Source organism: Miniopterus natalensis, chromosome 5 (assembly GCF_054644295.1).
Source record: "Miniopterus natalensis isolate mMinNat1 chromosome 5, mMinNat1.hap1, whole genome shotgun sequence".
Lineage (NCBI taxonomy): Eukaryota > Metazoa > Chordata > Mammalia > Chiroptera > Miniopteridae > Miniopterus > Miniopterus natalensis.
In genome coordinates this window covers 22,328,169-22,355,995 of record NC_142085.1, presented here as the reverse complement: position 1 = coordinate 22,355,995, position 27,827 = coordinate 22,328,169, and the positions used below count along the sequence as shown (strand labels likewise).

The following is a 27,827-nucleotide window of genomic DNA, read 5'->3' as shown; positions in this document are numbered from 1 at the left end:
GTAATAGTATTTAAGCTGAAAAAAATTATAGTGATTTTTAATTTTATTTTTATAAGGCTCAAAAGCTATGCTGCTCCAATCAAAATTGAAAATGCTTTTCATGTCTGAGCAATTTTGAGAGGATTGACTCAAATGGATGAGATGATTGCTTGTCTGATCTCCCTGAGAAGTATTGAAATGCTACTTTTGGCAGGTAAGTAGGATAGGTTTTGAAGGAATTATAGATAGAACATGACAGGTTCCCTTCAGAACTAGTTATGGATACTTAAAATGTTATTTTTGGGGGAAGTATTGAAGTATTTGCCTTGGGTTTAAATTTTCTCTGCTTAATAATTATTTTTTTCTGCTTAGTAGTTGAGTTTATATATTAAATAGTTGTAAATATATACTTCAATTTTTAATGACCAGTGGAGGTTACTTTTATAGTCTAGAGCTTTTAATAATAACTTATAACTTTCTTTTTCTAATTCCTTTTTGGGTCATATGATGTAATTCTTTTAGGTTTTATTGTTTAATATTCCCAAAGGGAGCAACTTATCTTGTCTTAGTGATTAATGACTATTTGTATTAAAATTTCCTGTTTTCAAATTATGTTTCTGATTTTCTCTGTGAATCTGGTTATCTTCTATATCATTTTGTGGCATTTGTTTTTGGTTTTCTTTAGGTAGAACTATCTAATGCACCTTTGAGGTGTAAGCATGGACTGGTCTTGCCAGGGTTGCCATGAATGATTGTTTTGATGTGAAAGGTTCCATCACCTTTGGTTGTGCAGTGTACCACCTGTATAGCTAGCTATACATGGGAGCCCTAGGCTAGCCAGAGTTAGGGCGGCCTGGGATATCATTTAACATTTTTGACATAGAAACTGAAAAGTGTTCTGCAGATAACACTTTTCCTATCTATGATCTCATGGAGTAGCTGACTGACTTTTATTGGCTTTCTTGAATTGGCTTCATGTTGGCCAAAATATTTTCAGGAGCGTCTTCAAAGATGAGAAATTAATAAGGTCACGATCAGCCAAAGGTCTCTATGGGAAAACTCACACTATCCCAGCATGTGAAGTCTACAGTGCTTTTTAAAAATTTAAAAATTTTTATTTTAAGGAAATTCCAGCACGGATCCATGCCCCTCTCTGTACAGGCAAAGCAAAAATCTACAGAATTTTGTGTCTATTTGGAGAGTCATTCTGATCATGTATCCAAAACTAGGGGTAAAGCAAAGGATGGCATACTGAGGAGGAGGATTGAAATAAGGACAGCTTCTAGAAGCTTCTCCTCTTTTCTGGGAAGTGAAAACACGAGGAATAAGTGGTGACTTTGCAATTAAATATGACTACCTTATTAAAGAGTGAGAAAGAGAGAGAAGAGGTGTTATGGGTTGAATTAGGTACTAAAGGTGTCCTTGAGGCTCTTTTCAGAGTAAGTACAAATTCAGGATTGTTCTGGTGAACACTGGGTTTTTGGATGTCTAAGATGAGAGAATCAGTCAGAACTTTCCTTCAAGTAGGAGTTTTAAAGGTGTGGTCCATGTGGTCCCTAAACCAACAGCACTTGGTCAGAAATGTAAATCTTGGGCCCTATCTCAGACATACAGAATCAGAAACTCTGGTGGTGGGGCCCTGCTATCTGTGCTCTGTCAAGCCCTTCTGGAGATTCTGATGAATGCTAAATTTTGTTTCATAACACTCAGGAAGCTGGTGGATAGAGTCTGACCTTCAAAAGCAGTGTTTTTCTCACTTTTTTACAGTGCCTTGCCTGAGTTTCCACATTGAGCCTGAAGAAGGTAGTCTTGCAGGAGGAACATGGATTACAGTTATTTTTGATGGTAGGTTTGTGTCATTAATCTAAAGACTCCTAAGAAATATGAATCTGTGTTTTTCTTCCTTGTCTAAGGACAGGTGTAAAGGAGGGCCTGAAGGGAAATGGGTCAACTGACCTACTTCTGTGTTTCCAGGTGCTCACTTGCTAATGTCACAGAAGCAGAGCACATTATAGTCCCACATTCTTAGCTGTGGGATGGGACTCTAGGAACCCTAAGTGAGCTATGGATGTGCTATGCATAGTACTTGGCAATGTGTTCCCCCGGAATCTTAGTTTTCTCCCTTTTGGATAATTCAAAACATGGGAGCTTCTAAACCATGGCTCAGGGCACCCATCTCTACCACAGTAGAGAGTAATTTTGAGGGTTGAAATATTTTTTCCTGGATTTAAGTGGATGGACTTGAAGAGATAAAACTTTGTACATAAATGCCTTTGGAAATGAGAAATTAATTTAATCCTTAGGCAAACTCAATGTCTCACATTGCCCCCTGGTGGCCATGTTTTTATATTCTCTTGTTTGGGTTACAGCTCTGCTCAGTCTGAGATTCCCCTTTTTCTTTTGTTCAGATTTGGAGTCCAGCCTCCTATATCCCGCCAATGGCTCTCAGCTGGAAATACACCTGGTGAACGTGGCTGAGCCTTCACTGCCGAGCATCCCCTGTGACATCTCCCCTGTCTTCTCGGATTTGCCGGTGGTGGTGTGCAGGACCAGGTATACCTGTCCCAAAATGAGAAGATCAGACAGGACAAGTGCTTTGCTTGTCTCAGGAGTGTTTTGGTGGCAAATTAAGCCACTCCTGCTGTGGCTGCAATTATTCGCTATAGTCTTTTAAAATGTTCCATGTGAATGTGCTTCTTAAAGGGTTCCTACCAGGGCCCTAGAGTTCAAGGGAGGAAGAAGAAGTTTGAGGATTTTGATATATTTATAAGGAGGGGCTAGACTGGGTTTCCTTTTTTTTGCAAGGAGCTCTATAGCTATTACGATTTCAATATATGGTGTCATTTTGCCATCTAAAGAACTCATCTTTTGAAGTAGGCATAATTGTAACGATTGTGCACAAACCCAAAACCAGCTAGAAAAACAATTTGCTTGAGTCCTCAGTGTGTTTGCTGAGTTTGATATGATTGATTAGCATTCCAGGTAATCTATTGTTCTACTCAGGCTTGTGTTGATCTATGAAGTTTACACTAGTTCATTCTTTCGCTACTCTTATCCTAGAGATGCTGCATGAAAGTGAGTCACTGGTTGAGAGAAAAAAACATTGTCATTTCCTTTCACCTTCTATTTCTTCCCCTTCTTCCATCTCTCCCTATTGAAATCTTAGTCAACCATACTCCCCTGAAAATCCAATTGACTGTAATTTTTCCTTTCTTTGAAAGAGGGACAAGTACAGGCTGAAATCCAGGCTATGGTTGCAACAGCTTTGAGGAAGGAGCATCTTTTAGTAATTCATCCACAAGGGGTGGTGAGTGTGTGTGTGTGTGTGTGTGTGTGCAGTTTATTATGTGAAGGGAGATCTTTTTATAATTTACACAAAAGCATAGCATGTGTACCCTAGTGACCCTGTTTCCTCAGCCCTATGTTTCTCATTATATTTATGTCAGTCGCCCACTTGTCAGATTCATTCTTATAGAATCAAGTGCTTTGAGGACAGGGGATGTGCTCAACCCCACCCTTGGAGCCCTTCTGATGCTTAGCACAATACCTTGCAAGTTGAAGATGCTCAATAGATGTTTATTGAACTGAACGTCCATATAACACTACTATTGGTTTTAACACTGTGCTTTACATTTTCCCTAGGTTTTATGCTATATTTGGGCACGTGTATCCTTGCAAGAGCTTGCTGTGAAATAAATCAAAGCTCTAAAGAGTCACTTGTTTTATCTTGGGGTCCCAACATACAAATAATTTTAAGATGCACCATTGATTTTGATTTTATATCATCTTTTTAGAGAAAAAGAAGTACTAGTTTTTTCAATGTACTCATTCATTGGAAGATGGCTATGGAGTTCAATTAACATTCAAGTGTAAAAAATGTATAATGTATCATCAATGAAATACTGTAATATCTGCTTTCACAAAAACAGGCACTGCAGCATCTAAATCAGCACTGCCCAATCAATACGTAACATGAGACACAAATGTAATGTAAAACTTTCTGGTAGCCACATAAAAAAGTCAAAAGAAACAAGTGAAACTAATTTTAGTAACTCAACATATCCAAAATGTTATCATTTCATATGTAGTCAATATAAAAATTATTAATAAGATACTGTATAGCCTTTTTTCATTTTGCGTATGAAATCTTTAAAATCCAGTGTGTAATTTATATGTAGAGCACATCTTAGTTGGGACTAGCCACAATTTAAGTGCTCAATAAACCCCTATGGCTAGTGGCCAACACATTGGACAGCGCAGATTTAAAGGTTTAAGGTTATACTAAAGACTTTGGTGAGAAGATTTTGAAGGGAGACACTTCTCAAATCTAGTCTCTTATTCATCATATTTCCCCTTATAAAAATCAACATAAATGGCAGTGTCAAAGAGGCAAAGAAATGCTGTGCTGTTCATGGAAAGAAGAGAGAAGGTCTGGGATTCTCTCAATGGATATGTGAAGTGTTTATGGACTGCTTAGATGATTAAGACGTTTAGAGCTCTTTTGGCAACAAGTAAAATCAATGCCTTTTATCAGAAAGAGACTAGGACTCAAGCCCCACTTTGTCCTTAACTTGCCGTGTTCACACACATAAATCTGTTTATCTCATTGGAACTGTCATTTTTTTAAATAGAAACTAGGATTAGATTATCTATCAATGTCCCTTCCAACTTTTAAAGTCCTATGAACCTACGATTCCAAGAAACAGGACATTTAAAATTTTATTTTAGAGATTTTTAATTAAAAAAAAAATTATAACTTCTTTTGCTAAAGGATACAACCTTTAAAGTCTACCGGATGAGTGAATCTAAGAGGTAAAAAATGAAATATAGGGATCCTTGGTTAGTTCTGCTGCACAGGTGCAGGGAGGAAATTTGAAGTGGTCAGGTGGGGCTGCTAGCTTTGGCAATTCAGTTTTTGATTCTTAAGGATTTCCACTTTCTGCCTTCAGGCCTCTGCTATCAGAAGCACATGAGGGCACGTACCACCTGGAAGTGCACGCTGGGGGAAAAACGGTAGGCAGCCCATCTCCAGGACTACCTGACAGCTGTACTTTCAAGGTGGGTTCTAAGGATGGAAGAATGTGTTTGCCTGGTCTGAGCATGTGCTTGTGCTAGCGACAAGCAAGTTATAAAGAAGGCAGGGGGTCTGTTTTGCCAGGGTAAGAGGGAAGGTGGATGACAGTTATGAGGTTTCTGAGACTGAGTTAATGGAAGGTAAGTATTGAGTGCTTGTGTTTTATGCATGTTAATTTAATAATCACAACAAATTTACAGGGTAGCTATTTATTATCCTGTTTTTATACATGAGTAATCTGAGGTTCAGGGAGATAAAATAATTTGCCCACATCATAAAAAACTTGCCCAGGTATTAAATGGCAGAACTAGGATTTGAACCTGCATCTAACTCTGATCCTAATCTGAAGCTCAGAGGAGCCACAAAAATCACCAGTGTGCATATGTATTTTGTTTTACAGCTGCCATCATACTGAGTCTCAGCCTGGTGAAGGGACTCAGGGATCCAACTTCCACCTTCCTCTCTACTTGATGGTTGATTTCTACGCTCTTTCTAACCCTAGAGTGAAAGGGCACTTGCTGGTGGAATTCCCCTTCAAGGAGAGAGAGGGAGGGAGGGAGAGAGAGAGAGAAAGAGAGAGAGAGTTATGAGCTAATATCTGACTTATTTTAGGGACTCAGTATGCATACTGAGGCTCCATGTTCTGTTTGGCTCAGTGTACTGTCTGTTTCAGATTAGTTTTATTCCAAAATAATGTCTGAGAGTGTGGGTACCAGACTTCTCATACAAGGCAGAGGTTTGACAGTGTTCCTTTGACATGTGATACTTCTCATAGGATGCCCCTGTTTATGAAAGTACAATTCAGTCATTAATTAGTGTTTCTTTACAACAAGACCTCATCTTCTAAATTCATCTCTAATCTGATCCACATTTTATATAGGCAATTCATTTCTCAATTTTGGAATGTGCTGTCAATTCACATTTTCCAACTTGTTTCTCACTCCAAGATAATTTTCTTTTCCAGAATTTTTGCACATAGACTGTCTCAGTGAATGTAACAGAAGAGAGATGGCCTAGCATGCCCCTCAATCACCAGGCTGCTTTGGGTTTTGATGCCCTTCCACCCCAGATTGTAGTTTTCTTCCTTATTAAAGCTTGGAAAGGAGAGAGAGGGGAAAGAAGAGAAACAGTTCCTAAAATTGCACATTAAAGAAAACAAGTCTTTCAGTGGTTCAACCAGCTTGGATGCTGATGAAAAATCACCAGGGGATGCAGTTAATGAGAGGCATTCCAAGCTAAATAAAACACTGGTTGTCTCTTTGTTTTGGGACTGGGACTGGGGGAACCAATGAGTATTAAAAATTAATTCTGCCCAGCCCTGCGTGGCTCAGCAGTTGAGCATCAACCTATGGTCTAGGAGGTCGCGGTTCAATTCCCAGCCAGGGCACATGCCTGGATTGCGGGCTCGATCCCCAGTCGGGGGCCTGCAGGAGGCAGCCTATCAATGACTCTCTCATCATTGATGTTTCTATCTCTCTCTCCCTCTTCTTTCCTCTCTCTGAAATCAATAAAGATGTATTTTTAAAAAAATTTAATTCCATCTCGCAGATCCACTCCAAAGTCTGCTGCAGGCACTGACAAGTTCAACAACTCACAGAAGGTTTATCAAGCAGTTCATTCTAACCCCCTGCTTCCCCCTACCCCACCCCTGCATCTTACTGCTGCTGCTCCAACTTCGACTTAGTCTCAAGGATCAGCGGGCGGGAAGCTTGATTTGGAAGCTCATTAATTTTTCACTTTGTCATGTCTCTAGCTTGATGGGTGACCAGGGGCTTGTTTCTCTTAGAAATGTAACATTTTATGTTGTGTCAGCTCAGAGAGAATCACAAGTGAAGCCTTTTTTGAGGCTGAACTTGGAGCCTGCCCCACCAGGCTCTGAGAAATTGGGAGTGATAAAGGAATCGCTATATGCTGTCCCCCCTTTTCTGGTGGAAGGCTTATAGACTGAGTGGTAGATTTTATATCTCCAGTTGGAAATCAAGAGGTATGTTTCCTTAGCTGATTTGGACTCAGTTGTTCCATCTGCCTCGGTTTCTAACATCCGTGAGAAGGAGCAATAACCATCAGTCTATTTCATGAGGCCCCTGTGATATAATTCCAATGGGAGTGATCATGGTATGAAGGGAAAACCAGCGGGAGATGAAGGCCTGGGTGCAGGAAGAGCCTGGGAGGCCGCAGTGGGGATTGTGTGCTTGGCATGTGTGGAATTGCATGAATATTTATCTTTTGGTGAGATGGAGCCAGCTCCCAACCAGTGAGGTCCCAGCATTCTTATTTTGACCCCTGACTCTACATATTTTCTGTGAACTATGTTCTAACCCTTTCCTTTAGAAAGGGAGGAAATTTAGTCTTGGTGGCAGATGGCACAGCTATGTGGATCAATACTGGAAAACTGCTCTTGCCAAGCCCTCATCAGCTTTGTGGAAATGTCTGCTGGCTCTTGATGTTTGATTAGGGCTGTTGATTAACAGGGAGTTATTCTTTGGTAATATTTTCCCTGGGAAGATGGACTCCTGGGGTGCTGGCAGCACACCAGCCAAAACAATTCGCTGTCTTCATTTTGCAAATGGGAAGCACTGCAGGTTGTGGGGAATGGCGGTGGTGGTTTAGGCCGCTAGAGGAGTTTGGGAGACCTGTTCTCTTCCTGGGAGAGTCATTAGCTCATGGGCCACTCTTTGGCCTGGTCGGCCCATGTTTATGCTTTGTTTCCTCACACTGGCCCTGACTGTGAACCGCCCTGACCTGGGACTAACCCAGATGCCTATAGGCAGGATAGAATTCCTGGAATTTTCTCTTTCTCTCTGCTTAGACAGTACACCCATCATCTCAGGAGGGGCTGCTCCATTCACTCACAAAAATTGGAATGTCTTCTACCTACGAGGCTGTGCACAGGGATGCAACAATGACTGAGGCAGGCGTTGAACCTGGCTTCGAAGTTTATGGTGGGCAGATGAAGCTCTTTGGAGCGAGGGGCACTGCTAGCTGACTTGGAGCGCCATGACCCGGCTTTATCAGGCTCCCGCCTCTCCATCACTGCTTTCCCCCTCCTTCTGGAAGAGTAATGCTGCTTCCCCATCCTTGAATCATGTGAATTCTTTTGCTCCCCACAAGCACCTCCCGTTACCCCCATAGCCACCTCACTTGTGTGCCTCTCCCACTTCCAGTTGCTCATAGTTTGCTAATCCCTACCGTCACGCTGGCTGCTAATAGTTTAAGTTGCAATCCTTTCAGTTTAAATAAACAAATTATTGTGTCGAAAAACAAATTTCAAGACCCTAAGACACCAAGTTACAATAATGGAATTAAAAGGTTGGTATTTTAAAGCGTGGGCTGCCCAGCTTTCCTTCTGGTAAAACGTGTCCCTGCGTCTGACCGCTAGAAACAGGCTTGCCAAGGTTTGGGCCACGTGGTACAAGAGCGAGCTTTATATGACCTTTATCTAATTCCTTTACCTCAACTATGGAAGAGCTGTAATAATATCTGCTGTCTCTACTTCACAGAAATATTATGAAGTTAAACAGACATAGATTTAAGGTGGTTTGAGGAAACATATCATTTACTACCTTAGCTGAGTGCTCTGTGAGGAATGACTTGTCCTTCCTGTGTTTGTGGTTGAGAGTCTAATGAAACGCTCACGTGTGATTATATTTTCTAAACAGTTTTCCAGGTCACAGACACCCATTATTTACCAAGTGAATCCACCAAGTGGAGTTCCAGGTAAGAAATCTCCTATTAAAATAGGAATAGTTGTGAATCCCTTTGCAAAAGCCTGTTGCAAACTCTCCTACCCAGGTGAGTCATCTCCATAAGTGGGAAATTTCAGCTTCTTCTCTGATGCTGTTTTGAAAATAAGTGTCAGTCTCTGGTTTATTTTTAACCCGGTTTGGTTTCACCTCTGGGCGTTTTTGCTCCATTGGTTCACTGATAACAAAAGGAATCCAAACATGAAAAGAGCGGCAAAGTCAAACCAGGTGCTGCCGGAGAAGAGAGGCGATAGAAACCATCATTGCTCGTGACTTTACAATCATTCACATAACAGCAAAGCTTTATGGAAACTTACCGTGAGCCAGGTTCTGTTCAAGCTTTTGGCATATGTTATATTCTCATATCCTCACAGAGCCTGATGATAGAGGAACTGTTATTATTCCCATTTTGCAAATGAGAAAATGAGATACCAAGAGGTTAAATAACTTGCCTAAAGTCGTACCGCTAATAAATGTACAGCTGAGATTTGGACCTAGATAGAAACCAGAGCGGGCCCATATGCCCAGCATTTTGCCTGTGTTGAGCGGTGGTGGATGCCACATGAAGACCATTAACCCTGACCCTTATCCTGGGGGTTTGTTCATTACTTAGCTCACAGATATGCAAAGGCCAGGGGAAAAGAAGAGGAGAGGAAAAAGCTGGGGGATTTACTTAAAGAAGGGATTGCAACTAAGGGATTTGGGAACCGCTAAACCAGCTTTAAAACAAAGTTGTAAACACAGCTAGGATTATATATAATTTACTGTCTGGTTCTTGGCAAATTCTTACATCTATTTTAGGTTTTTCATTTGTTCTGGGTTTCCAGATGGTACAAATATGGGACTACAAATTGCCAAATTTTTATATGTGGTCTTGTCTAAATGCATAAACTGACTAGTTGTTTTGAATGGCTTGACTCCTCGAAAATGTCAAAATGAGTATATGAGTTACTAAAAAGTGTTTGTACATTTGTGTGTGTGTGTTTATAGACACAGAGTATGTATGTGTGTATTTAAGTTATATCCTAAGGAATATAAATTGAGCTTTATCTTATTAATGTGGGTTATTCACAGATCTGCTTCTTTCCATTTGTCTAAATAATCAAGACATGACAATGTTTTATTAAAAAGAGATTTTCTATGAAAATCACATGCAGACATTTGGATCCCTGCTGCTCTGGTGTTAGAAAGCTCCTGCTTAGATGGCAGACGTCTTGTTAGGGTGAGGGATGAGGGAGGAGCCAGCCCTTAGAAGTGTGAAATGGGATGTCAGCTGGTACCCAGATCTGTCAAGCCCATTTCTCCTACTGAGTTTGACTTCCACACACTGTTTCTTCCACCTTCTGGGGGAACAATTGGTGGCTGGCCTGCTTGGAGTGGCCCCTCTAGGCAGGATCCACCCGGCTGCATCTTTGTAATCACTTTCCAGACGATTACTCTCATTTCATTTGGGAAGCCTGCCCAGAGTGGCAGCCAGGGAGATGGGGGAGGTGGTGGGGACAGGAGAGATGGAGTTTTATGAGCAGTTGAATTTCTATATGTGGTTAACAGTTGTCCACTGTGACGCAGAATCCTCCAGTCTCAAGGTCTGGCTTAGCCATTTGTCGGATTCTGTTGGTCTCTCTCTCTTTCTCTTTTTTTTTTTTTTAAAGCAAAACAGAAACTCACAAGAATTCTTAATTTCTATAACCTGTTAATAGTTTCCAAAATTATGCTAGTCAAAGCTAGAAATCATGTCCATCAAAGTCAGGAAATCAATAATTTAGCCCTACTCAAATGAAGGAGAATTATTTTGTTAATTGTTGACAGCAGCAGAGACTTTCAAACAACAGGCTTTTGCCAATTCTATGACCTTTGTCTAAGTTATCAGGTTCCCTCTTTTTCTACTCATTCACCTGTGAAGTGGCGGTAATACTTCTGGAAGGTTCCCATTGTTTCAGTGCCAGTCATCTACTGTGAATTTCCTGGTAATGTTCTTTCATGGCCTTGCCTGTGGCCATGAAGAGACTCAAAGTCCTCTGAATTCAGTGACCTCATGAATCCCACAGGTGCCCTTTTCTTTTCTATTTTTGAAGTTTTACCTCTTAAACCAACATGCCTCTCATCTCTAAACATTGTACATGATGCTGAAAGGTTACAGCGTAGATGGTAAAATTCTGTAATTCTTTGGAAGGCACATCCTTCCAGGTTGGGGGGTTGTGTAGTGACCTTGAACCACATCACCTCGCTGTGATTTGCTTACAAACTAGCCTCATGCAGTTCCATAGAACTGAGTTTAGGTGTTTTTCAACTATGGAAGTGATCAGCTCTTGGAGGGCCCCCAAACTCTTTCTGAGAAGGGGCTATTTTAGGTTTCTTCCCCAACTCCTATAAACAGAGAGGCTAGGGTAGCACTGAGGTGCACCCTGCTCAAAGAGATCATTGATGCCTGTAACTCCTTTCATCTTATGAACTCAGCAGAGGGGAGCAATAAGGAAAAACTTAATACCCAGTGGAAAGCCCTGCAAGTCACACAGAGGAAACCCAGCAGAAGTCATCCATGTTTCAGCCGGCAAGGCACACACCAGCTGTTTGTGGCTCTCCAAATGGCCCTGCCTTTGAACATGAGCACATTCATGAAATGAACAGGACATGCAATTGCCCACAATTCTGCGGCTATCTCATGCTCTCTCTCTCTTCGTTCCTGTCCATTTGGGTCAAACATGATATTTATCTTTTGTACTGTGAGATATGGAAAAAAAGTTTAGCATCCCTGAATACCCATGCAGATCATGGGATATGAGCCACCTCATATCACAGGTGTTCATATTAGCAAGTGTCCAGAGGAGTCTCATGAAGCATGAGGCACCTCAAGGCATAATGTGCTTCAATCCCACACTGGGCGGATGGTCTACACAGGCAGGCGAATGGAAAGGGGCAGTGCACAGAAACTGGCCTCTTCCTCCTGAAAGCCCCATTGCTTCATGGGCCTGTGAGGAAGACCCATTATTCCTTCTATGCCCCATACATAGACCATTAAATCTATAGTTGCAATAACTGGCTATTTTAGCCTTTCTAATCTGTGATGTCAATCACTGGATCATATTTTGTGATCTTTCCTGCTGTATAGTTTATTAAAAAGTAAATGTTCTGAGTCATGACCTACGTGACCATATTGAGTAGATGTACAAAAAGAAATACAGTTTATGTTATACATTTAGAGTTGGAGCTAAGTGTATTAAATTTTTAAAAATCTTCTCAAAATAGGACAACTAATACGTGTGTATGGCTGGATTATCACCAGAAGATTGGAAACCTTTGATTTTGGTGCCGAGTACATTGATAGGTAAGCGTATGTTTGTTTTGATGTAGAACTAGTTACAAATATGCTGTATTGCTTCCTGGGGCCAGCTTCCGCGATAGCAATAAATTGTAAGCAGTTGGCACAGAATTGCTGTTTTCCTCTTTGCAGTTTATGGTCCCTGGTGAGCTGGGCTTCAGCAAACTTTGTTAATGTAATTGCTACTGGTCGATTAAGTTTGTCCATTTATTTACTGACAACTAGTTACTGTGGGCTCAGTGTGAACTGTACTGTAATTGCATTTGTGGATTTCCCTTTTTGACTCTTCCCCTTCCCCTTTCTGTTTCTCAGGATGAAATAAATTCTTTATAAAATGATGTGTGAACCCCAAAAACCATTAATTTTCTTGGTTGGTTGTCACCCATTTGTGCATTTAGAAATTCTATTAGTGTGATCAGAGGAAACATGGAAGGAGGCCCTGAAAGCCATTGAGTCTTTAATGTTTTCTGGGAGTGATTAGAGTGTCACCATGACTTTTTTCTTTGGAGGTTTTAAAAAATGGAGTGTGATGCTCCTACATCATCCGTGCCAGGAAGAGAGGAGAATGGGGGGGGGGGGGTGGTGGTGTTGAAGTTGGGATGTTTGTGGGAAGCTCTAAGCAACCGTGGTTATTTAACCTATGAAGCAATTACAGTGAGAACTTATAAAGTAGGAGAAACATAATCTTATTATATGCTTGGCTGGGTAGACTCTATATACTATGTCTAATTTTCCCTTCACCCCTGGACAGGCTGGGGCATCTTCCTCTCTGCTGCTTCCTCTCTGATTCTTCCCTAGGTGAAGAGAACAGAATTTGACTGCTCTCAAGATCAGGCATAAAGTCTGCTATAGCTTTGTGTAGACCCACTATAGTCAATGTGCAGGCGATGAAGGTTTTTTGGGAGAGAGGAGACGCTCCCTCTGCAGTATGAAAGGATGAGCCATGGAACAGTGTTGTGCACCCCTACCCTCAGGCTGAGAATTTGATTCAACACCTCCTCAGGGCACAGACTTCACCCACCTGCAGTAATGCCCCATAAATCCAGAGGAGAGTGTTCATCACGTTTCCTCTGAGTTTTGCCCGGAACGTTTGCTGGAAGCATTGCATTATTATTGTCTCTTGTCTCCTCCCCCCCCATTTTTTATTCCAGCCCACTGATCTTGGAAGCTCAAGGAGACAAATGGGTCACCCCTTGCTCTCTTGTAAACAGGCAGACAGGAAGCAGGTGAGTGTTTTTCTTGCCAACATATATGCTTCTAGGTTCTAATGCCTGGGTAGAACACACACAGACATTTTTAAAATATAAATTATCCATACTTTAATTGAATGTTGAATACTTTATCTTTAAACTTACTGGGAAAGACATAATAATGGATTCAAAATGCAAACTGAAGTGGATTCTGAAATGTTTCTTTAAAACAATAGCTGCTGCTTAAGTGCTTACAGTAAGCCAAGCCCTGCTCAATAACCTCATGAGTACATTTAGTTATTAGTCTCACTTTGCAGGTAAGGAAACTGAGGCATAATGTCTCACAAAGAGAAAGTGGCAGAGATAGGATTTGAACTCTAGCTGACTAACCAGTCTCCATAGTTCATGCTCTTAACTGCTATACTATAAAGACTAGCTAAAGAAAAAAAGCAACTAAATATTTATTTACTTATTTCAATGACAGTTTTTGAAATATGTGTCTATATGCTTACAGTTCAGATAAACAACATTTTTGCTGGATTTTCATTTTACTCTGGATGAAGTGGATTGACCTACCTTTGAGGTTATCACAAGAATTATACTCTATGGCTTAGCTTTTTATGACTAGCATTTAATAGAGTCAAATTCTATGATGTGGTTTCTTCCTGGTGTCTTAAGCTTGCTTAACCAGGATTGCCCTTTTTTTGGGTTCACACTTGCTAACAGATATTTTTTTTATAATGATTTTGCTATCCTTGTCATATCCTTTTTGGAAAGACAGGGCTGACTGGAGGCTAGAAGGAAATAAAATGCTGTCTCTCACACTGTGTTTTTGACTGGTGGCAACCTTAGTTCTGCCCTAGGCACCTGCCCCAGTAACCTCATTATACTTTCGGTATCTACCAATTTTCCCTGGCTAATTTGCATTTTATTATTGTTATTATTATAATACTTCTATGGCTAAAGAGTTAGAACTTCTGTGTTGTTTGGTGATTGTCACCTCGGGCTTTTGCTTCTTTCTGTAGCTATCCCATTCATGAGGACCATGGTCTTGGAACTCTGCAGTGCCGTGTAGAAGGCAACTATATCGGTATGTTTGAGAGGTATCAATTTTAAAGTCTTATCCATTTCTTTCTCTGTGTCTGGAAAAAAAAACTGTATCGAGAATTAATTCTCATGAGGATGATAATAGTAACTACCATTTGTTGAGATCTCCTTGAAAAACTCTATATAAAGCAGGTTCAATATAAACTAATGTAATCCTCACAATAAACCTGTGAGGTTGGTGGAGTTATCTTCACTTTACAGGTGATGAAACTGAAGCGAGTAACCAGGGGAGCAGGATTCCTCAGTTGGTCTAACTCTAAGCCTGAGCTGTTACCTGCCATCCATTACTACATTTCTTCTTTTATTGTTGGATATAGACATTGCCATGGTGCAGGTCTAGGAGGTGTTTATTTTGGGCACCATTGAGGAACTTACAGGTTTGGGTCATAGCTTGATGATATCTGGAGTCCTTGGGTTAATGGTAACAATGGCCTGGCCCATGTGATTCACGCAGATTCCTGTATTAATGTCTGTTTCTTTTTGTTACAGGTTCCCAGAATATTAGTTTCTCAGTATTTAACAAAGGAAAGTAAGTAACTGGAAGTAGCCAAATTTATCTTCATCTTGTATTATCTCTCTCTTGCCTTACTTACTTTCTTTGACCCTGTATAATAAGAAATTTCAAACATTCGCGAACAGAGTAGAATAATAAAACCCTGTGTACCCACTTGATCTTTTTTATTTGGGTGAATGTAATTGATTCCTATGCACTCATCTTGAGGCAATGTAACTATTTTAATGTGGTGATGGTACAGAATTATGGGAATTATCTCATGCTTAATCTCCTAACACAGCATACTTAAAACAGCCTACAGTTTCATGAAATACATTGTACCATTCCAGGACTTTCATCATGGAAAGGTGCAAATTTCATAGAGCTATGGAGAGATAAATAAGAATTTTAAATTTCTTTCTGTATGACTTACCTCATGCTCTGTCATTATATAAGTTGTCAGGTATTCTCCTTGAAAGTGCACAGTCTAGGTAATATTGATTTCATTGTGTTGATGGTGACATGTTACTCACAGCTACACTGTCCAAGTATGGGTAGTCTCTCTCTATCTGTCTCTCCCTCTCGCTGTTAGGAAGGAATAAAACTAATATCTATTGAGTATCTACTATAGGTCAGCTCCATATCAGGCCCTTTTAATTCATTATTCCATTTCATACTTTTGATACTCTGTGAAATAGGTATTAGTATTCTCATACACTCATTTTCTAGATCAAAATACACTTTGGTCCATTGGTATCATTCTCTAGTCATCAAAAAGAGTTGATATTTAAACTGTTCTAAAGATTATTGGAGGTTAGTTTAGGCAACCAATTTTTAAAAAATGCCATTTCAGATGCTGTGTTCATCCAAAACATAATTTTGTCTTTTTTGAAGGTCAGTGGTACACAAGAATGCATGGCTGATCAGTGCCAAACAGGATCTTTTCTTGTACCAGACATACTCAGGTACTGGTCCCTTCTCTCACACCTCACTGAAGGTGGACCCTTTTTCCAAAGTTCATAATGCTAGAAAGTGCATATCTAATCCTAAATCTTATGCACATAATAAATATACTATGGGAAGTATACTCTCCTTGCCATCCACCCCAAGATTTTTTGTGAATCTGCCTTTCAATATTGAACCCCAGATCTCAGAAAGGCTGGCAAACATCTCTGATCACACAGCTATTCCATATTTCCAGCACCCATGTCTTCTTGGAATGTGGACTCTCAGGCCAGAACTTCTCCAGAGCAGAGGAGGCTGTGGGGAGAGGGGCGTGGACAATGGCACAGAGCCCAACGCTGAGCTCCTCAGGCACTGGCATTTAATTACTAGTTGAGTTTGGTTAAGCCATTTAGCCTTTCTGAACCCCAGACAAACATCTATAAAGTGGACAAAATGGGGTTTGTACTTCTAACTCCAAGTACTTCTGTTGAAAGAAGCAGATGAGCAAGAATCTTGGAATTCTCTTCCCTCATCTCCACATCAATTCAATCACCAATTTCCACCAATTTTATCTTCCATACATTTCTCTGCAACCATTGCCTTAATTCAGAACACCACCATTTCTTGCCTGACATGCTGCAATAGTTCCTAAGGAGCCCCGACCTGCCATTTGTCCCTGCTGATCCATGTTCTACGTAGCCACCACGATTCACACATCTGATACCTCTCCCCTGTTTATCATCCCCTCCCCGCCCCAGGCAGGGAATGGTTCAAGTTCTGATCTCCTCCTGTCTGCTTCTCCAGCTCCATCTCTCTCTTTTGTATTCCAGCAACTCTCCCATGCACTGTACAATTCCTTCTCTCCGCACTCGGGCTATCACTCCCTATAAATGTCCTCTCCCTTCTTCCTCCCTTTCACTTAGCTAGTTCTAATTCATTCTTTAACATTCAGCTCAGATGTCGTTTTTAGAAATTTCTTTCTATTGCACCATACCCCCCCCCCCCCCCCCCCGCTTAAACCTCTCCTCAGCACTTTGGCATTCTCTCTCTAATTTCACTAGCCCAATATATGATAATTATACTTTCCTGTACCTGCCCTTTCTTATCGTTCTGATCTCCTTGAGGATGGGAACTATTTTGTATTCATCTTTATATCCCTTGTGCCACATAATAGGTGCTCTGTGAATGTTGGAAAGAATTATAAAATAGTAGATGAAAAGAAGGGGATTATTATTATTAGTGTTGAATTTTGATATTTGAGAGTGGGGATCCATCTTTGCTCCCATACATCTCCTTGGCTTTGTCTCATGGACAAAAGTGTTATCTAACAAAGGCCCTGAAAAAAATTCATATTTGGAAGTGGTACCTTCAATTTATGATTCCTTTTTCCCCTTGAGGGAATAAAATTTAGAACTGTCCAAGTTTGACCATAGAAAGGAAAGGATCAGAAAAAGTTAAACTCCTAGGGATATGTGACATATTCTTATAGGGTTCTGAAGCAATTAGGAGGCAACATGAAAGAACTGGGTGTGAGGTGGTGAGTGTAGGGATGGGGGTGGGGAGCATACAGGGCGGGGAGGACTGCAAGGATACTGAACGAAGACAGTGTGATCCATTCTTCTGCTGAGAGCAAATTGCAGACCTATGTGGATAAACTGAGGCCTTGCCTGGTGCATCCAAAGGTGATTCCTCCATAAAATATAACCTCCTGTTCTGTGACGTGTAAACAGAGTCCTTGAGGTCAGGAGGCAGATTTCCTAAGAAAGCGTCATGGTATGTAGGTGTTTTTGCTGACATCCCTAGTGGCTGCATTTCCTTTTTCTTTTAAATAAGGATCCTGTATAATATATGTTACTATACATATTGTTATATGTGAGTCCTTTTTTATTATATGCATTTTTAAATGACTATTATTAGAAGAAGTTTCAACTGTCGCTTAGTCTTAGAAAGCTAAGGCAAGAAATAAATTATTGATAGTTTCTATTATTATATTATTATCTGGGTCACATTCTGGTTTATATTCGGAAGCTTGTCTTTTTTTCTTCTCTTGCAGAAATACTGTCTGTGTTTCCAGAAACTGGGAGCCTTGGGGGAAGAACAGACATCACAATTACAGGAGACTTCTTCGACATCCCTGCCCAGGTTACCGTTGCAGGTAACTAAGTTGAAATGCCTGAAAATAGTTCACAGTTTTGAAAGTGGTAGGAGATAAGGTATCTCTTAGGGTGTGGAGGAGATTGGGGGAAGCAATCTTTGTCTCTTCTGACTCATCTTGCCACCCTGCTCTCAGGTATTTTTCTCTGTGTTTGGTTGAGACCAGGTGGAAATGTACTCCTCCAGCTCTGAGGACATGTAACAGGAATAGGATGTCCTTCAGACACACTCACAGTTCATGGGCAATTTCCTCAGCTGTCCCCATCTTGGGAGTGAAGAGAAGGGAAAAGTACAGTTGCCTCTTTACAAAAGTCTGCTCCTACTAACAGGCAGCCCCTCTCTCCCTTCTCTCCCCTTAGCCCTCGCTGTATGGACAGGCTGCAGTGGGCGGGCAATTGCTCTGCAGATTCTTCTGGGATGCCCCCATGGCAAACCCTTTCGTGGAACCTCTCTAGAACCTTTGGTCCTGTCAGCTGGATGCTCCTCTAATTGGTGACACCAGGGATGCAGGAAAATGTCCTCGCACTCTCACATCACACATACCCTCCCAAGCTCAGCTGAGGGGCTCAGTACACCCTCAGTGGATGGCATTGCATTGCTTTCAGATTTTATAAGCTGCCCTAAGCTCTTCTGCTCTGTCCCCTCTTTTTCCTGGCCTCCTTCAGTTGGGTGACAACTTTAACTATACTACTCACATTCAGCCCTTTGCCTTAGAATAGGAGCCTGTCTACTTCAGTGTGGTCCTGTTGTCTTGCCATCAGATCTATAAACCTATATCTATACCTATATCTATATTGTCTATATCTATCTCTATACCTATCTAATTTTAAATTCCCCAGGCATTCCATGCGACGTTAGACACGTGTCTCCCAGGAAGATTGTGTGCACCACTAGGGCTCTGGGAGAGGGTGCCAGGCTCACTGCTCCTCAGGCAGGTAAGGAAGCCACCAGGCTGTTCAGTGACCTCTGGTTACATTTTAACCAAGACAGGCTTGGAAGTAGAAATGAAAGTATTTGCATTCTGTCCCAGCTTTTGACTGGTTAGCTCATTGAGCTCTGGGTCCGTGCTACTGCTGTCAGGGCTTTCTTTTCAGAGTGGCTCTTAGCTTTATTCAGATGCTTATTGACACTGCAGTTCTAGCCCCAGCCAGATGAATGGCCAATGGGTTTCAGTAGAGACCGTGATCCAGGAAACAACTGCAGTCAAGACATTGCCATAAGGGAGCATTAGAGAGTGCTCATGATGACAGCATCGGACAAGGCCGGGGGGGGGGGGGGGGGGGCACAGTGGGATGCACTTAAACATTGCTACTTCTCTCTGCGGCACCTGCCTGCTGCTTTGAAAAGTAGGGCTGTATTGTGCTGTTGCCAGCAGTTTATGGCTGAAGTGGGCAGAAATGGAGAAGGCAAGTTTCCACCTGTGCTTCTCTGTTTTAAAGCTTCCATCTCATGGCTGCACATGGAAAGTGCACCACTGGAGTGCTTTTCTTTTGAGCATGAGAACTGGAGGCTCAAGTGTAGTTAGGAATGAGGGCAGGTGGTGTGTTATGTAGCCTGGAACCACAGCTGCATGTCTATATTTCTCACCTGCCGCACAAGGGCTGATTTCATGGTTAAACTACAGGGAGTAACTCAACTCTAGGAACTCAGCACTTAGAAGGACAGTAACCGAGAGGGTGGAGAAACCTGTCTAAAGAAAGGCCACTTGGGTGTGAAAATGCAGGCAAAGCTTTGGCTTGGGCCTTCTCCAGGCTCCAGGTCTGCAGTTTTTACTCGGGGAAAGCTCCCATCCAAGGAAACTACCAAAGCAGGTGTTGGAGAGAATGTGTGTTTCCTGTGTCAGGAAATGGAGAATTGTTCCCTCTTTGGGGAGTTCCTGCATTAGCTACTTAGGTAGTGCTAGAATAACTTCTTGAATGCAGCTGTTCTTGAGGGTTAACAATGCCCTTAATGAAGATGCTTGGAAATTTCTTCTACAGAGGTAGAGCAGCGGTTCTCAGTGGTCCCCAGGGGACATTCAGCAACCTTGGTGGTGCTATTGACCTCTAGTGGCTGGAGTCCAGAGGTGCCACTAAACGTCCTTCAATGTACAGGACAGCCTTCACCACAGTTATTTAGCCCCAAATGTCAACAGTGCTGAGGTTGAGAAACCTCTAGTAATGTATTAAAATATGCTCTTATTTTTCTGCTTATTTTTATCTATTTCCCCTTTTAAGGATTAATGAGTAGTAATAGTAGTAGTTTAAAATAATAATAATTACCCTCATTGTCCTTTATTGAATATTTAGTATATTTTAGGCTCTTTGTGTATATTGTTCAAGCTTCTTTAGTCTTTTGCCAGAATTGTCAAATTGACCCAATTTTCTCCCAGCTTTGTTGAGATATAATTGACATATAACTCAAGCTCCTTTGCTCTTTTCTGAATCATCTCTCTTTATTATTGGTCTCACACACGAGAAAATGAAGGCTTTAAGCAGTTCCCTCAAAGCTACACATTTAGTAAGTGGAAGAGCTGGAATCTGAACCCACAAATGTATGATTCCAGAGCTTTTATCCTCAATCCAAGTTTGTATCCAATACTGATTGCACATGTGCCTTTGGTCTCAGGGTTTGCTTAATAGAAAACACAGATTAATAGGTACAACATCATTGAAAATGCTATGTAATAGCTGCATGTCACAATTTATTCTATGTGCAGATCCACAAACTGAGGCCATGACATCGTAAAAAATGTAAGGATTCCCAATTTTCTGGGGAATGAAAGGGTCTTGGAAACAGAACTTCCTGCGTGAACTGGACCTTAAAAGATACTGAAATCCACTCCTCAACAATCAAGTCCTAAGCACATGATCACATCACTTCCTTTACTCAACCACAGCATTTGTTTGATCACTCGCATTTTCACCAGGACTTGGTTCTCTTCTCCAGACACTCCCTACTCTTCTCTGGTCCTCGGAAAATATTTCCCCTTATCATTCCTCATCCAGCCTCTTTTTCCAAGAGGCAAATCCCACACCAAGCAGTATTTTCTGTTTGCAGAACATTTGTGTTACCTATAGAACTGCTTACATGACTTTTCCATCTGGGTCTCAGTTGACTTACCTTTCAAGCTAGTACCTGGATCATCTTTACTCTGTTATCTGAAGTAAAGTGGTTCCTCAATTTGGAGAAGAATGTTCTCTGGTGTTTATGAAGGATACATGTCTTATAGGCAACCGGGGGCTTCTTTTTGAAGTTGGAGATGCTGCTGAGGGTTTGGACCTGACTGAGGCCACCCCTGGCTACAGATGGCAGATTGTCCCCAATGCCAGTTCTCCATTTGGATTTTGGTCAAAGGAAGGAACACCTTTCAGGTATGTTGTTGGAAAAGTGAGAGTCCATATCAAAAGCATCTTTTGTGGCCTAGGTGAGGCTAGGAGACAGGTAAGGAAGCAGTGAGATTTCCAGGATAAAATCTATAATGTCCACCAATTTCACAACAACAGAGTTTGATCACTGATCTCCACTGGTGTTGGTCATGCTAGTGTACCACAGGACCTTTATAGGTGCATGTTAAATTTTGATCAATAGGTAAATTTCATATTTTATACATCTTAGTTTACAATCTGATTTGGAGATGATTATTAATTAGAATATTGAGCTGAGCAGGCTAAGAGACTTAAAAGAGAGCAGGGTAAAGCTTGCTGAAGGTACTGGTTAAGAGATGAAACTCACACCAGGATGATACCAATGAAAGGTTGTAAGCATTTGCCCATTGGTCACATGAGGGAACAAAGGCTGGGCAGCAAACAGTTCTGTTGGAATAACCACTCAGTATCTAAAGTCAACCCAATAGCTGGCGTATAACAGGGGGCTCTGTGAGACATTGTTTTCAGTAGTAGTGACTGCAATGTGATTATGTGGCTTTGAGTCTTTTTAATACCTGCAAGGATATTGCCAAAATTCCTAGTTCTCTAAAGTGGGCTTAAAAGTATAAAAACTTGAGAATTGCTTAGACCACTATTTCCTTAATGTAGTCCAGTGTATATAGAGAGGCATAGATCCTGACTGTGTGATCCTTTACTCCTTTGAGAGAGGTTGGTCATGATCCCTGAGTGTGAATTCTAGCCATTCTGTGAGCTCCTCCAAGGATTTGGTCATATTCGATTTTACTTCAGTTGTGGAATGAAAGACTTTGTTCCCTGTTCAGGGAATTTCAGACATTGAATAAGCCAAGTAGAGAAGGACATCTGTGAACAGAATAGAGTTTCTGTTGTTCCGAAAATCCTAACGAGGTATTTAACCACCAATACATGTTTTTGTTTTTTTAAAAAATATGTTTTTATTTATTTCAGAGAGGAAGGAAGAGGGAGAGAAAGATATAGAAACATCAGTGATGAGAGAGAGTCATTGATCAGCTGCCTCCTGTTTTCCCCTTACTGGGGATCGAGCCCACAACCAGGGCATGTGTCGTGACCGGGAATCGAACTGTGACTGCCTGGTTCATAAGTTGATGCTCAACCACTGAGCCACACCTATGGTTTTAAAGTGACAATAATTTGTGGTTCCTTATATTACCTAATGTATCTTTATCATAGTTTTTGAGAACCATCAGTAATGTTCAAAGGAAAACCTTTTAGCAATATTCAGCATATGGGGGTGTTAAGGAAAGAGTCAGACCACCTCAAAAGACAAAAGAGCATTTTGACTGTATGGTATGACCTGTAGGGTATGTCTCTTTAACTGCTATTTTGAAAAGCCATAAACCAAAGAGTAACTCTTTCCATTCTCTGTCATTCATTTCTTGAAAATTAAAAATTAATTAAATTAAATATTGGAATATTTATTAGTTGATAAATTAATTATATTGATGGACCTTTAAAACAGTTATTTTAAAAAGTATTCCAGAAAATATTCTTGATATTTATTAGGGTATTTTAATAATTTTCTTAGCCATACCTGTCTCTAATACTAGGTCATTAGAACTTATATTAAACATTGTAATGTTACCTGCAATCAAATGTATTTTAATTTGAAATTGTTAACATGTTCAATTGACTTTTCTCTGTGGACCATAATCTTTTTAATTGGAAAAAAAAGAGCTAATATATTTTGTGTATGTGGGAAATATTATGTAATTAGTAAATCTTCAAACAATTAAAAATGATTTACTGACCACCTACATTAAATACAACATTGTGTTCAGTACTGTGAGGGTCAGACGGCCTAGAGTAGGTCATTATACTGGAAGAGTGACCACCCCTGTCATGCACATGTACAGCCACAGAGCAAGGCAAGACAGCATGTGCTGAAATTCCTCAGTGTGTCCAAGCGTGTCTCCTGATCTTCATATTCAGTTGAGTTGATACATATTGAGTTATGACTATGTCCCAGGCCTTCTAAGATCAGTTACTTCATGAGACACAATAACTGAGGAAATATTTATAGACCAAATTTGCAGATGAGGAACCATAGTCTCCAGTAGGTAAAGTGGTTTGTCTAATATTTACTGTTATCAAGTGGCAGAACCAAGCTCTGAAGTTTTCTGCCTTCAAGGCTTGTGATTTCTCCCTAAGTCCACCTTTCTATGCCACATTCTGGCATATGTCCTTCTTTCCCCATGGGGATATGGTATTTTAAAGAGAACATACCAGCATCTCAAACCTCGCACAAACAAACATCTGTTTCTATGGAGTTAATATCTGCATGAGGGAGAGGAAATGGAGAGAAGCCTCTCTTGATATCATTTGGGGCCATTTCAGGTCTATCATTTTACTTCCATAAAGCACTGCACAGTTGTCTAGAAGTCAAGTAAGATTATTTGGCAGGAAACATACTGGCTGATATATGATTGTCCACAGACATGGGCAGCCACACAGGCTGACTGTAGAGTGGCTAATGTCTGACATCAGCCAGAGGGGTGATCTAATATAGCTTGTGATGTATAAATGTGTTAGAGAAGGAGACAGGAACAAGGGTTTGGAATCAAGCTAGAGCCATTTCTGATCAGTGATTGCTCCTTATTTAGAATAATAAGAATCATATTTACTGTTGATTGAGTTCCTACCATGGACCAGACCCTGCACTGGCTGTGCGAAGCAGGTTCTCAGCTAAGCCTCCTGACAGCCCCATGCTGGGGCTACAACATTCCCAAAGGGGAGGTGACTGCAGGGGGCGCTGTGGCTGGTGCAAAGAGATGGGTTGAGATACTGCGACTAGTTGGGCACCACAGCTGATTCCAGAGTACTCTGGCCAATCACGTGGCACAAAAGTGAAGTTTTTTTCTTCATTACCATAAAGAAAACAAAGTACGGTGATTCAGGCCTTGGCTGCTCTCGCTTGACTCTGTTCCTCTGCATTACAGGGCACGGCTCAGTGGGTTCTTCGTGGCCCCAGAGACAAATAATTACACTTTCTGGATCCAGGCAGACAGCCAAGCTTCCCTGTGTTTCAGTCGGTCAGAGGATCCCAGGACCAAGGTATTTACCTTCTCATTTTCCCTGTGCCCAGTCCTTCACTCATAAAAAAATCAAAGCTAAAACTCTCATGTTCTACTAACAATTTTTACGCACTATTAGGCAATCAAGAATTTTAATGTATATTCTTTTTGGTGGGGGAAGGAATTTGTTAAAAATTTTTTTTTAGTTGAGATAGAATTGGCGTGCTTTCAATTGTTGAAAAAGAATTTGGTTGAAAGCGTTGACACCTACTGTTTATTGAGTACTTACTGTAGGCCGGCATTATGCTACATTTTTTTAAATTTTATACTTGTCTCTAATTTTCACAGCATTTTTGTGAACTATGTATATTTATCTCTATTTCCCAGACAAGAAGATTGGGGTTTAGAAAGGGCCCATCCAGGGCCACTTGGATAATAAGAGATATATCTAGGATTCAAACCCAGGTTTGCCTGACTCCAAAGCTTGTGCCCTGTCCTCTAATTTTGGGTAGGGGTGTGGTCAGTCTTCTGTAGGAGCTTCCCAATAAGTTTTGAAGGATAAGAAAAGGTGGTTTTAACAAACAGCCAAATTCACTAGTGCTATTGAGAAAGAACCAAAATCTCTTTTTTGAAATTATTAATATGCTCCTATTAAATGGTTTTGGTAGTTGGCTAGAGAAACATTATAGATTTCGATGTGATCAGTCATTCTACATTTCCTGGAGGGCTTGATATTCCTTTATGCACAGCATCATGTAAACCTAGGGTTTCGGGCTGGCTGTTCTTGCTCTAAATGTGGCCCATGCAGCCTTATTTGACTGCTGTTCAGTTGAGAAAAAGGGAGAGAAGGTGGAGAAGCTTAAACAATTATAGGTCCTAGTATGACTGGACTAACTTGTTGGAAGGGACCCTCAGATCCCTTGTTAGTAGCTGTCCAGACACTTGCTGTTTGAGAATGAAATGCTCAGAAGCTTCACAGTGTTGATTATGATATGTTTTGGGGGGCATAGGTGAAGGTGGCCTCCATCAGCGTGGGCACTGCTGACTGGTTTGACTCCTGGGAGCAGAATGGGAATGAAGGGACCTGGCAACAGAAGAGTCCCAAGTTGGAGCTGTTCGGGGGAGCTAGGTACTACCTGGAGGCAGAGCATCGTGGGAGAGCCCCCAGCGGGGGCCTGAGAATTGGTGTTCAGATCCACAACACCTGGCTGAACCCCGAAGTGGTCAGCACTTACCTCCGGGAGAAGCACCAGATCCGAATCCGTGCTCAGAGACTTCCGGAGATCCAGGTCTGCGTCTCTTAGCCCCATGGGCTTCGGTTCAGGGGCTGAATTCTGGAAGGGATATAATGTTGCCTAGTGGAAAGATCACTACCTGAGAGTCCAAAAATTTGAGTTGTAGTTATCACTCTGCTGCTAAAGAAATAGGATATGTATCCAATAGTCGTATGAGGATGTTTTAAAAAATGCAAAGTCTTATTATTGGGATGACTTTATACATGGACTTAGTTTCAGGAATTTAAGGTCCAGGTAAATATTCTTTTGGAAACTTACTACCTAGAGAAGAGATAAGGACCTCCGGACACCCACAGCCACGTGTGCATGCTAAAGCGCGTACGCAGGAGATTTCCTAGCCCTTTGAGTGATTCAGGTCCTATCTTCCTATAGGCTGTGTTTTTAAAGTCAACTTTGTAAAGGTCAAGGCCTTTGGGTCTCTCAGTTGTGCCCCATACTTTTGTTGAACAGTTTTGGTGTATTTTTGCTGTTCACTTTTTGGCAAACAAGGATGAACCAATACGGACTCTGGCTTTTAAGCTTACAGTCCAACAGAAAGACATGTCTATAAATAGCCACAGGAAAAATAAAAATAACAAGTGATGTAAGATGATAGGTCTCACTCCATAATGAAAGTGTAAGGTGCCTGGTACGAAATGTATTGGAAGCAAAGCAGAGACTGAATAAGCCTCTGAGAGTATGACATGCCACGTGGCTGCTTCTGCCTACCAGGCCACCCCTGGGAGAAGAGAGGAAAGTGGGCCGTTTAAGTCTCACACTCTAAAGAAAAGGGGGTGGGCTTAGCATAGATAAATAGGGAGACAGACATGTACATTATTCCAAGACAAGTTTTCATTAGGAGACAGCACTTGTGTTCTCTAGACATTTCTAGATAATAGTTTAACATTTTGAAATTATAATAAAAAGAAAACAGCAAGCCAAGAAGTATGTTTTTATATGATCTCTCTGGCTTAATTAACACACGTCATTTAGTTCCTGTTACTCTTGACTTTTTAGATGCTAACTGTGTCTGGAAGAGGGAACTTGTTCCTTACTTGGGACAATGTCTCTAGCCAGCCGATCCCTGCAAATGCCACAGCCCATCAGGTGGGAGCTTCCTTCAAATAATGAGAGGTGGGGGAACTAGGGATGGTCTTTATGCCCATGGTATGAACTCCTGGTAGTTTTTCTTTTCAACAGATTCAAACAGCCATTGAAGAGTTACTTGCAGTCAAGTGCCAGCTGGACACCCTTTCGGCTAACATCCTACTCCGACTTGGATTTGAACAAGGTGCTGTCCCAGCTTGTCAAATTCTGCTCCTCTTCTCCATTATTGTCTCTGTCTCTGTCTCTCTGTCTCTGTCTCTGTCTCTGTCCCTGCCTCTGTCTCTCTCTTATGTAAAATGGGAACAATCTTCATTTCCTCTCCAAGGTGCTAAGAGAGTCAATGAAGATCCAGAAACTGGATTTGGACAGTGAGTGGCCAAAGGAGTGGCTACTTGCTTGGGAGGGAGCTGCTTGGTGTGGCATCCATCCTGAGCTGTCAGGTTAGAACCCAGGGATGCTGAGCAGTTAGAGTTAAGGAACTGTATCTCAGGCCACACAGGGAAAGAGCAAAAGATAGAGGTGGGAAGTACAAATCTTGTTTAAGTTGCATCTCGAGAAAAGAAATTATTACATAAAACAATAGTCTTAACTTATAAAAACGAGAGGGTGTATTTTTAAAATACTAAGGTGAACTAAGCTATAGTTGACATTTTTCCTGTCACGGTACACATAGGAAGTGGAAATACAGTAGTCCCCCCTTACCCCAAACCCCCAGTGAATGCATGGAACCTTGGATGTATCACGTTTTCTCCTACACATACATACCTACGATAAAGTTTATTTAGAAATTAATCGAGGAAGAGATGAACAACCACTAATGATAAAATAGAACAATTATAAAACACTGTAATAAAAGCTGTGTGAAAGTGGTGTCTCTCTCTCAAAATACCTTATTACACTGTGCTCACACTTACTCTTTTTGTGATGACGCAAGATGATAAAACGTGATGAGATGAAGTGAGGTGAATAATGACCCCGTTATGGCATAACGTTGGCTACTATTGCCCGTATTGACACCTAACAA

At 41.1% G+C, this 27,827-nt stretch overlaps 1 protein-coding gene across 1 annotated transcript in view; it reads left to right on the top strand.

Moving 5' to 3' along the window:
* The first annotated feature begins 117 nt into the window (after positions 1–117).
* The window catches only part of PKHD1 (PKHD1 ciliary IPT domain containing fibrocystin/polyductin), a 377,339-nt gene continuing 349,629 nt past the window's right edge, over positions 118–27,827 (top strand). The window contains 19 exon segments of the mRNA XM_087817135.1: positions 118–193; positions 1,747–1,824; positions 2,388–2,532; positions 4,929–5,037; positions 6,033–6,041; positions 6,130–6,240; positions 8,713–8,770; positions 12,043–12,121; positions 13,267–13,341; positions 14,331–14,395; positions 14,902–14,941; positions 15,800–15,870; positions 17,904–18,005; positions 18,844–18,939; positions 21,216–21,357; positions 24,348–24,462; positions 25,433–25,711; positions 26,714–26,803; positions 26,897–26,987. Of these exon segments, the coding sequence (XP_087673261.1) occupies positions 133–193; positions 1,747–1,824; positions 2,388–2,532; positions 4,929–5,037; positions 6,033–6,041; positions 6,130–6,240; positions 8,713–8,770; positions 12,043–12,121; positions 13,267–13,341; positions 14,331–14,395; positions 14,902–14,941; positions 15,800–15,870; positions 17,904–18,005; positions 18,844–18,939; positions 21,216–21,357; positions 24,348–24,462; positions 25,433–25,711; positions 26,714–26,803; positions 26,897–26,987 (1,816 nt within the window). The 5' untranslated portion in view covers positions 118–132.